The sequence below is a fragment of the Prunus mume genome, linkage group LG3, assembly GCF_029339155.1.
Source record: "Prunus mume cultivar Tortuosa linkage group LG3, ASM2933915v1, whole genome shotgun sequence".
NCBI classification, from domain to species: domain Eukaryota; kingdom Viridiplantae; phylum Streptophyta; class Magnoliopsida; order Rosales; family Rosaceae; genus Prunus; species Prunus mume.
This window is the reverse complement of record NC_142700.1, coordinates 25,467,864-25,479,582: the sequence shown is the minus strand read 5'-3', so window position 1 is coordinate 25,479,582 and position 11,719 is coordinate 25,467,864. Positions and strand designations below refer to the sequence as shown.

The 11,719-nt window shown below is 35.2% G+C and overlaps 1 protein-coding gene across 1 annotated transcript; it reads right to left on the bottom strand.

Annotated features, from left to right (window-relative positions):
• Positions 1 to 1,898: 1,898 nt before the first annotated feature.
• LOC103327188 (protein PSK SIMULATOR 1-like) lies at positions 1,899 to 10,762 on the bottom strand. The gene is made up of 13 exons (XM_089048428.1): positions 10,387 to 10,762; positions 10,125 to 10,324; positions 9,488 to 9,813; positions 9,273 to 9,365; positions 9,076 to 9,166; positions 7,591 to 7,684; positions 6,932 to 7,017; positions 5,615 to 5,684; positions 3,732 to 3,835; positions 3,440 to 3,556; positions 3,048 to 3,124; positions 2,871 to 2,915; positions 1,899 to 2,739 (listed from the first exon to the last, which is right to left on the bottom strand). The coding sequence occupies exons 1-13, from the start codon at positions 10,484 to 10,486 to the stop codon at positions 2,220 to 2,222; spliced, it is 1,923 nt and encodes a 640-aa protein (XP_088904554.1). The 5' UTR covers positions 10,487 to 10,762; the 3' UTR covers positions 1,899 to 2,219.
• Between the last annotated feature and the right edge of the window lie 957 nt (positions 10,763 to 11,719).

The following is an 11,719-nucleotide window of genomic DNA, read 5'->3' as shown; positions in this document are numbered from 1 at the left end:
AATTTACTTGCAGAAACTGGAATGTTTGATTGTAAACCAATTGATACCCCTACTAAACAGAATTTTAAGTTGGGGTTGTGTCATAATAAAGTCCCTATTGATAAAGTGCATTATCAATGACTTGTGGGGAAATTGATTTGTAGCTCATACACATCCTGAGATTGCATATGCAGTGAGTGTAGTGAGTCAATTTATGCATTTTCCTAGTGAAGATCATATGGGTGTTGTGATGCGTATTTTGAAGTATCTAAAAGTAACTCCTAGTAAGAGGTTAATGTTTTCCAAGTATGATCATGCAGATATGGAAGGGTATACGGATGCTAATTGGGCTAATTCAATCACTAATAGACGTTCTACGTCTGGGTATTTCACATTTGTTTGTGGTAATCTTATTACTTGGAGGAGTAAAAAGTAAAAAGTGGTGTCTCGGTCTAGTGTCAAAGTTGAGTATTGTGGGATGACTCAAGGTGTGTGCGAGTTACTATTGTTGAAGAGATTGTTGAGAGATCTTTGGGTTTGCACCCTAGAAACCCATGAATTTGTATTATGATAACAAAGCTGCATTTTATTAAAGAGAAGGTTGATCGATATTCTATTAAAGAGAAGGTGGATGCTGAGATTATTTCTTTTCCTTTTATATCATCCAAGTATCAACTGGCAAATGTACTCACTAAAGCTGTGTCTACTACTGTCTTTCTCAACTCGCTTGACAAGTTGGGCATGCATGACATCTTTGCTCCAACTTGAGGGGGAGTGTTAGCGAGATCCTAGCTTAATTAAGAGATTTATTTCCTAATCTATTAGAACTATATTTCTTTCCTTTTTGTATAGATATTGTGTAATTATGATTTTATCTTATTTTCTTGTATAACCCTACTAAGGTTACAACCTTATATTATAAATACCTCATTTTGGAGAATGAAATACATCTGAAAATATTGTACCCATATTGTTTAACTACTTTTGCTGTTAATTTTTTCTATTCAAAAAATCACATGCTTGGCATATGATCCATATTTCTCTTCATTTTAAAATTAAATTAATTAATATAAAATAATAATAATAATAATAATAAATGAAAAGTCCTTGAAACTTCGCCATTGAAGAAACTCCGTAGTGTGCTTATGGCAGTGGAAGTGGTATGATGGGCAAAATTTTTGGTAGTATTATCAATTTTAGAGAGTGGAGTTACTTCTTCCATGGCCAATGATCCAATACTTGGGGTTTGTTATTCCTCAGATGTTCCATCATCCAATTCACCCTCTCTGCATCATAATTGGCTTGCTGGGTTTGAGTGTCACGTGCGCGCGTGTTTTTTTTCCCTCTTAATTTTTTGGGTAGGGTATAATTGGATTTCAAAGATTTAAAAAAGTTTTGTTGGGTTAACTCGAATGATTTTTGGGTTTGAATAGAAAAAAACTATTTTCCTAATTTATGAGTAAATTAAAAGAGAGGGAAAAACAGCATCCACTAGTGCAATATGTCACACATACATGTAAGGTATACACAATGGAGATCTACACTAATACCCCCTGAGATTTTCGGTTTTTTCACAAAACTTTTTGAGGTTTTAGAAATTACACGAACACTTCCTTGAAATTTTAAATTGTTTTCACAAAACTTTTTTCATTGATTTTTCATCCAAAGATTGATGCTTTTATACAAAAAAAATTCTCCAAATGACAGAGTTCGCCTTTGAGATTAGATGGCATATAGTTCATTGGGTTTAATTTTGTCATTTGCATAAAAAAAATTTCAATGAAATCATTAATTTTTGGACAAACAATCAACGAAAATGGATTTTGTGAAATCAAATTGAAACCTCAGGAAGGGGGGTTGTTCATGTAATTTTTGAGACCTGAGAGGGTTTGTGAAAACACAAGAAACCTCAAGGGATGTTAGTGTAAATAACTCATATAAATAAATGAAGAAATAAAACTTACAAACGATGAACATGTAGTTTGTAAAAACTTAACCTTCAGCTCTATACACCCCATCGAGGAAAGTAGTCACAAACTCACTGCAGTTACACCCTATAAGCATGGTGAAAATATGCACAGTAAATGCCTCTTGAAGTGGTACAATTTCAAAGGTAAATCATGCTTAATCCATTTAATTCGATGCCGTGCAACCAAAAACAATATATCACCAAAATGAACGCCCTTGCCGCATGTACTACACTTCACTCCAGTGGATTTACATATATAACACTCTGCAATTCATCTATGTGAGTCCACTCTGTCAATTACATCCAATGCTTTTTCCTTATCAATACCGAAATCAACGACAGGAACCCCAGACGAGAGCCTACTGAACGGTAACAATTTCCTGCTTCCTCGCCTAGGTGAGTAGCTGTTACTCTTACTCAATCTGTTGTGCTCCATCAAACTAGAGTTCACAGTGTCAAAGTCCTGACTCTTACTAATTCCTGGAATCCGTCTTCTTTTACTGACATCCTGCAGCATCTCCTGATCTTCAGTTGTTAGCACACTTGACTGAACATTGATAGGCAAGTCCTTGGGCTGCTTATTTGCCAACGGGAGGGGTGTGCCAGCTGTGGACTTGACGGGTGACCTCATGCCCCCATTATTGGGGGCAGACTTACTTTTACAAGCCAAATGGTGAAGCCACAAGACTAGTTTGAGTATACAGACTTCTGTTTTCTCCTTATTTGCATGGTGGAATGTCTCAATTTGAATCACATCAGTCTGCAAAGCTGCCTTTCGGTTCGCCCCAGAACTGCATAACCGAAAATATGGTTAACTAAAAGAACAGTAAAAACCATCAAAAAACCCAAAAGAAACAAGAAAGGAATACAGGACAAATGATAAAAAGTCAAAGTAAGAAACAAGCAGTATATTGTTACTCACCCACTACTCGCCCACTCTCCTACCCAGCCAAAACCATGATGAGCTCTGTTATTAGTTTTTGCAACCAAATCAACAAAATGATGATCAATAACAAAGAAAGTTATAAACTACAGCTGCAAAAGAGTTTCACAAACACAAAAAGATACAGGTGTTTTGCAGAACAGCTGGCCATCTTACTTGGCTGTGTTTGTAGCAACTGGAACAAGCCAGTGTAAAGTTTTCTCCATTTCAGCTTTGATTTCTGCAATAGTAAGCTGCAGAAAACAATTTAGTCCAACAGTTTAGTGGATACAAATTCTCTTCAAAGAATGTTTTGCCACAAAACCCAAAGTACACAGCCCGTCTGCAACAATCAAAAGTCTGTAATTCACATTCTAGGTCATATTATATAATTATATATAGGACTATAGGGTAATATTCTCTTGCATACAAATACTTCTGTTACAGAATTTGAACATTCAAACAAGAACCAACCTGATCAATGGTCCAAATTCACATTCTGGCAAGAGAACATTTCCTTAGGAATATATTATGTATATATAGCTAAAGCTACACAAATGAAATATTACCTCTTCTTTAACATGAAAAGACTGTAATTTGGTGCGTAAAGATGATTTTATATTAGGCGGCAAGCTCTGGTATAATGTATCCCTTGTATTTGGAGGCATAGAACTTGACCGGGCTACCTAAATGCACCAAAGCAGACTCAGAAAAAATCTGTGTTCCTTGTTAATTTAAATGCCCTCATGTTGAATTAGAATACGTCAAAACAACCAGGGTAACTGTTGCAACAGTATAACTTCATATTTTCATAATATTATGTAAAATGCACAACGAGAAAAGAGAAGAGAGTACACTCACAAGACTATCAATTTGGAGGATGATATTTGCATAATGTAAAGAAAGTCCAGCTGGTCCCAATCTTTCATAACTGTTCATAGGTCCCTCCACTGGTTTATGACCATCTGCATATGTAAATGAATAAGTCTCCTTATACTAGTTCTCCAAACACCCTAACCAAATTAACTCTCTGATGGGCTAGTTTTTCCTTCTTTTTTTTTTTTTTGTTGGGGGGGGGGGGTGTTTGTGGTGGTGGTGTGTGGTTGGTATTACTCCAATTAACTAGTCAGACTTGTAAATAATCAGTTGTCTTCCACTAGGAAAATAAAAATAAAAATACAATCTGAAAGCATTAAAATTGGAAGATAATCTAAAGTTTTCCAACAATGCCAGTTGCGGCTCGTGAACAAAACTCACGAATTATTTCATTAAAAAGACTTGTGAACAAGCTCGTTGAATAGTAATTCTCTGTATCAATATATTTTTCTATTGTATAACTATACTAAGAATGAAACACCATTAATTAAGCTAATGGCTGTTAAGTTAAGAAGAAAATGGCTTGTTAAGTGATTAAAAAAATTTATTAATAACAATCGAAGTAAGATGAAATTGAACCACAAACTTAACTATTAAAACAACGTAAGCAATAATTCTTTGGGCTTGACTAAATTTAAAACAACATAAGCAATAATTCTTTGGGCTTGACTAAATTTCAAACTTCACTCAAACTCAATAAATATAACAAGCACAAGCTTAAGAATCATTAAGCAGGAGCAGGGTATTAAATATTGATGTCAGCTGAAGTTTGAAATAAAGAAAAAAATAGACAATACATTGATACTTTCAAATTTTCTGACAGAAATATTAGGAAAAGATATTGAATAAATCTTCAAAAGAAGTTTATTTAATCAAATTATCTACTAGGTCAAAAAAAAAAATATATATATATATATATATATATTGTACAATTTAAGTGCATAATAGATTCATATGATTTAGGGTAAAATACAATACATACCGACAAGAACTGTTACCAGGATCAACAATCATACTCTCTAAAATGAATAAAGTTTTGAACTACGTCTTTCTAGCTTGTGCTACAACTTGTGTCTATATAATATTGGACACTTGTGTTCAGAGATTGTATTTGGCAATTGGATGGGTAACCCAAGCACTATTAAACATGAAACACACCCAAAATCAACCCCAAAGTCAACAATTGGGTTTAAACATCGTTTGAATTTATCAATGTACTTCTGAGATAAACAGTATGAAACAAGGATTAATATACTTGCAATTTTAAGAAAATACAAACTTCCAAAAACAACATATCATAATAACCTAGCAAAACGTGGCCAAAGCTATGTTAAAGTTAAAGCATGCAACGCAAAACCAATCCGAAATGGGTGGAGATGCTCAGGATATTATGTCTTGTGGTGCAAGGCTTGAAATACTGAATGTGAGATTTATATTCTCAGCACGCCTCCTCACATATGGCCTGGCTGAACCAAACACATGGATCAACTATATCAGGTGATGTGATGCATGCATGTGTGGCCAAACATGGTCTAACATAAGGATGAATTAAGCACTCTGATACCATGTTAAAGCCAAGAGCATCCAATCAAAACCAATTGGCAAGCCAGGATATTGTATATTGTGGTGCAAGGATTGACATACCGGAGTTGGAATTTGTATTCTGAACAAGCTAAAACAGAAATTGTGATTATACAGTAGTAGCAATTCTTACATATGAATGCTCTAAATCTTATATATGATCTTGAATTACATGCTAAAGTACTTAGGAACGCTATTGGAGCCTTAAACAATATACTGTTCAAAGATGAAGATGAATAATGTAACAAGGCTATATGCATAGTTTAAGACCTTCAACAGATACATACCAGCACTACCAAAGGCAGCATGTATCTCTAGATGTAAGAAGTGGACGATATCAACAAGCTTCTCTATCACCTGTATTTCAAAATGTTAGATTTTACAGAGTATAAACTGTTACTTGTATGCTATTCCTTGTTTCCTTACTCAATGTAGTAAGTGAAATAAAAAACAAAAACAAAAACATAAACAACATCATATGGCAAAGCAATATTAACAATGCAGTGCCAAAAAAGATGAAACCAAAAACCCAATGGCCACGTATTTGATCTTTTTAAGCAGATGGAATTTTTGGATATGTGCTAAGCTTCCAATTTATAATCATTCAACTATCTTTAGTATAGCTTTTTTCCTATTTGTTCTATGCTCTGGAATGCAATTAGCAGTCAAAATTTATGGTATAAAGTATATCTGCTTTTACCTAAAAAGGGGGAAAATAGTCTCCCCAGAAAAAGAAATGTTAACAGATAAGCAAAACTCTTCTGGGAAAATTGCACAATACTGCCTAAAATATTGGGCCTCATTTGGTGGTGGCTCAGATTTGTCCCTGGATACTCTTTTGCATATGTGCTAAGATTTCCAATTTATGATTCAACTATCTTTAGTAGAACTTTTTTGTCATTTGTAATGTGCTCTGAAATGCAATTAGCAATCAAAATTTATGGTGCAAAGTATATCTGAGTTTACCTAAAAGGGGGGACAGAGTCTCCCCAGAACAAGAAATGTTAACAGATAAGTCATACTCTTTTGGTAAAATTGCATGAATACCGCCTAAAATATGTGGTATGCCCAATTTCCACCCTCAAAAGATAAATGACTGTTAGATTCAAACTCTGAATTTTGTCACAATACATCACCTAGGTCCGTTTCTATTGACATTTTTGTTAAATCAAGCCATGTGCCGCACATATCAGCTTTTGTTGAAAGAATACTTCATCAATGTCATTTAAATTTAAATAAAGGAAAAACAAAATAAAAACATATACACATTACAAAACAAAAGGCCTAAGCCCAGCTCATACTCTCTACTTTGGGGATTAGAGTACTAAATAATTTTTTCATTTCTGACAAATAAAAGAAATATCTTAGGAAGTACACTCATATTTTCCTTGTCATATATATTTATTACCAACGGATAAATTATCAATATCATTTGAGCAATGCACAGATTGAAACTTTTGAAGATAGTAGTCGACAGTGCATAATAGGAAAGCAGCAATATATAAATGCAATAACAGGAAAAGACAGGTCACGGAAAACTAAAGATAGACAAAATAAAAATCAGTGCCTAAAATAGCAATTAAATGAAGTTTTTCCATGGTTACCTCTTCCAAACTTTTGGACCAAAGCGACTTTTTCTTTAAAGTTTTAACCACTTTCCTTTGACTTTTTAGTTCTGCCCTCAAGTCACCTATGAGATGAACAGAAACATTTAAAAAATTAATATGCCTTACTTTAAGTGACTCTGCTACATACATCAATATTGAAAACAATGACCACTCATCAGAGCCTAAATCATGACTTTCACATGCACACAGAAAGTAGCACACGGTGATAGAATCTAGGGTCTCAAGTATAAGATTCATCTCTCTTTTACGTACTGCACATAATACAAAGAAAACAAATCCACTAGTCACTTTTGTGCTCAAAGTAAATGGAAAGACAGAACTAGGAGACAACAAAATATGTGAAAAGAAATAAATTTTAGCTCTGTTCAAGACCTTAATGACGATGGGCCAACAAAGAAATTTACTTATTTTAGGCTGCTTATAAGAATAAAATTTACTTTTCTAATGTAGTATTTTGGGAATTTAATTTTTCAGGTTTAATTATAATGTCTTGCAGTATTTTGTCATTTTTGGCATTCTACTATTTTGGAATGCCTTTCTAACTGATTTTCACTCTATACATCTAGTCAGTTCTGCTACAGTTCAACCTGTACAAATAAATGTCCAAAAGATAAGAATAGGAAGCATTTCATCACCTCTTTGAGTAGAAAGTGAAGTATCCTCCTCCTGGCACTTGCGATCATAGTCTTGTTCGAAACGGTCCAATGAATGAAACTCATGGTATAATTCCTGCATTTAAAGCATATTGATGTTTTGCTTTTCAGAAATCAAATAACATAAAATTGAACACCGAGCTCAGTGTTGGATACAGTATTTGAGGATGAAAAGGAAGAAACATTCTTAAAGTACTCATATATTAATTAGAATAAAAAACCCCATACCTGAAATGACCTTTACGGATGCTCTAATATCTTAATATTAGTGAGTAAAAACATCTAAAACTTGTTTCTCTTAATTTGAGCTAATTGTTAGTTACAACCCATCAGATTCTTAACTTAAGAAATTAGATTATTAGCAGCCAACACTCACGACAGGGCAACAAACATAAATATGCCCTTTAAGTGCAAGGCTTGTGGCATCTTACAAACGATGACTAGTGATGATGAACTAGTTTCTGACCAGACGGCAGCTGCAGATGGCTGAATGAAAGAAGAGCATCTTTCAAGAGAAAGGAAATAAAAATTTCTTGGAAAGTAGGGCAACATGTATTTATGTTTTTTTTCTCTGTAAGAAACCAACATTTTACTGATAAAATGAGAGGAATATACATGAAAGATGGGCAAGAGGTCAATCAAATATAACTTAAGATCCTCGAACAAGAAAAATATATTACACGGTACAGAACTCCCCCAAATGAAGAAGAATTAAATGAAAAGGAAAGTCTTTAGAATGCTGAACAAAATGAAAAGCTAAAAATTTTATCCCATCCCAAAGTTACTCCATTTCCTCCTCCGAACCCTCAAAAACCCCTTATTTATTTCCAACCAAACAATCCAAAACCGCATAGTGAAACTGCAATGTAAAATGTATGGTCAGCGTTCTCACCCTCCTATTTACACGACACACCCTGATGTGAAGATAAGCATGCAAAGGCTCTCCTTCTTCGATCAAGTTGCCCTCCTATGGTCCCTTATTGTTTCACAAACTTTTGTTTTCCCTTGCATCCCGTTAAATGTTTTCATGTTTAATTATCATAGACTGGTTTGTTGCATTTACTTGAGTTGGTTCACCTTTACTCAAATTAGTACATTGGTTGGTTTTCAGTATCTTTTTTTTCCCATTTTTATTTAGTGATTTTACAAACATATGTAAAATAAGCTATAATTATTTATAAAAACAAATAAATATAACAATCAAAACCAAAATTCAAAGCCAAAAACCAAAAACAAAAGAAAAGAGGTTGTAAATGGCATATTTGCTCATTTCCTTGCAAAGCAAGCCCTCCATCAATAGCTCATTAAATCATCCAAACAATTACAGAAATGCAAACTATTTTTCTCTATTTATTGGATTGCTCTAGTGATGTATGTAACTTTAATAACTCAACAAATCAACTTCCATTCTGCGCTCATAAAGGAAATAGAAATTGCTCTGTCCTGGTGAAACAAGATGATACTTACAGCAGTACACTGGACTAAAGTCATGAGTTGCTGAATTATCGAGTTTGCATCATCCTTCAGATGCTTCTGAGGAGTAAGTTGCCTGCTGATTCTGTAGAACAAATTAGATGTCACCAAGTAATAACATGGCTCATGGATATGGCATTCCATAAAAGAAGTAAGGTGCCACAAAAGATAATGTGAGGCAAGTATATTACTTGTCAAAATATCGGTCCAAGTTGTGCCACTGAGGATCTTTGCAGCGATTTCCAAATCGAACCACTTCCCCCGAAAAAATTTGTAATTCTTCCCTATAAATGAAGGGTAAAGTTCTATTATAAGGTAGAATAAGGAAATAAAAAATCATTTGAAGCTGACTCATTTGCAGGACAAAATGAGATGGTAAGTGTTTGGCACTAGATTCAGTATCCACCTTTTGTCAGCTGCAACAATCCTTAACAGTTCATCCATATCTTTCGACACTAAATGCTGCACACCTTCTGAAAGAAGCACCACTTCTTTCAAATGCCTAATACTTCTTTTTGAAAGGGATTGCATAAGATTGGAACCCTTAACGATAGTGTTGGCAATCTCAAACGATATAATTGCGATTTCATTGCCTTTGGCAGGTGCTGCAGCAACGAAGCCGGTGCCAGAATTCAAATTTGTCATGCTGCTCCCAAGTGTGTCCAAGACCTGCACTGCCTTTCCAAGACCAAGAGTGCCAGCTCTGCCCAAACGTGAACTCACCTCAGAAACCTGCGATATTGTAACAGCTATATAAGGACAAGGGCTTCTTCTACAAAATTTATGAGAACCCATTACGGGTTTTTAACATTACAACATTTATGTAAGTAAAATGACAATATTTTTCTAAAAACATTAAGTGATTCCACAGAGAGTTAATAGAATTATTAGCTAAGAAATAATGGAATTAAGTTCCCATTTGAGCCCCTATATGCCAAAAATGTGCAGCAGCCAATCATTTTATTTATATAACAACACATATTAAGTGAGTAGTAAAGTAAGCTATGGGTTGTGAGAGAATCAGAAATGGAGGAAGAAACAACCTTAGCGACGGCGGCCTGCTTAGAGCGAACAGAGCCGGATTTGTGGGAGAAGGAGGTGGGATAGCGCGGAATGCCATCATAGAAATCATCGTCGGACTCATAAAAAAGCGGATTCTGATTGTCGTTCTTCTCTGAAAACTGTTGTTCTTCTTGTTGTTGTGGAGGTGGAGGCGGAGGCGCTCCTCCTCCTCTTTGTGTTTCTTCTGCAAATGAATATCCATGGGCGGCGGCAGAGTCACACTCACATGGTTGGTCTTCAAACGGGAATTCAGATTCTGATTCTGATCAAATTGCCGATTCACATCCCAACCCGCGCTCTCCACACTCGAACTCCTCGTCTTCTTCGAACAAAGCCCTCCCATTTTTTCTGCTTCTGATTATCACCACAATCACTAGCAGCAAAAGAAGCTTCTTCGATTGGGATTGGGATTTTGATAGATGAAGTGATCAAACCCCAATTCCAAAAGGCACCAAAGTAAAAGTCCACCAATAGAAGCAGAAGCAGAAGCAGCAGCCAGAGAGAGGAGGCCGGTTGGCTGGCTCTTGTTGCTTTTAATTTTTTATTAGAAGTTCGAATAATTAGAATAATTAAAGAATACAAGAAGAAATGCATAATTCGGTGGAGGAGTTAAAATTCCGCAGACGACTTTTCTCTCTCAGAGAGGGACTTCGGACAGTCAGTCGGACCGGGAATTGGTCAATATTCAAACTTTGCGCGCTGACTAATGTTCATGGCCCATCTGCCCTGCCCGTTGGCTGGCTTTCCAAATAATATTAGTAATAGGACAAATTATGTAAAACCCCTAAACTATGGGGTGATTTTCAATTTCATATTCAATTTTAGATATATTTACGAGTACATGCTTAAACTTCCGGATGAGGGAAATAAACTTAGGATTGGATGACGGATGAGGGATGAAGGAAATAAATTTGGGATTTTGACAAAACTCAAAATTTCTAAAGAGTGCCTATTTCCACCTACCTATCCTATTTTCCCACCCACTATATAAATTTTAAAAAATACAATCTTATTTTTCCACCTACCAATATTCCTAAGATACCCTTTTAATTATTACCTCATTTCCTCTCTCCTTTTATTCTCTCTGTTCACGTCTTCTCTCTCTCTCTGACGGCCCACACATCTCTCTCATTTTTGCTGTATCTTATTTTCCATCTCTCACGCTTTATCTCTCTCTGTCTCTCATGTTCACTATACATCTCTCTCCGCCTCTATGAAAACCACACCATCTCTCAAATCAAACTTCCCCTAGTACAGCAAGACTTGTCCTTCTTCATCAAATATTTCACCATGTATTTCACACTCTTTATCACATCTTCATGCAAAATATGCCCCACCAAATCATTGCATTCCTCAAAAACCAACGACTCATTAACCCCAAAAGCATTCTTCACCTTCTCATGCCTCAAAAAACTTCTCAGCCAAACTGGTTTTGTAAGGAACGTTCTTTGTATAATTAACAGATCCCAAATCGTAGAATTGTTGATTCATTTCCAAGTTTTCAGATTTTTAATTTGTTTAAGAAAAAAAATCTGAGTCAAAGAAATACACATCTCCCAATGCTTTAAGTAATCGT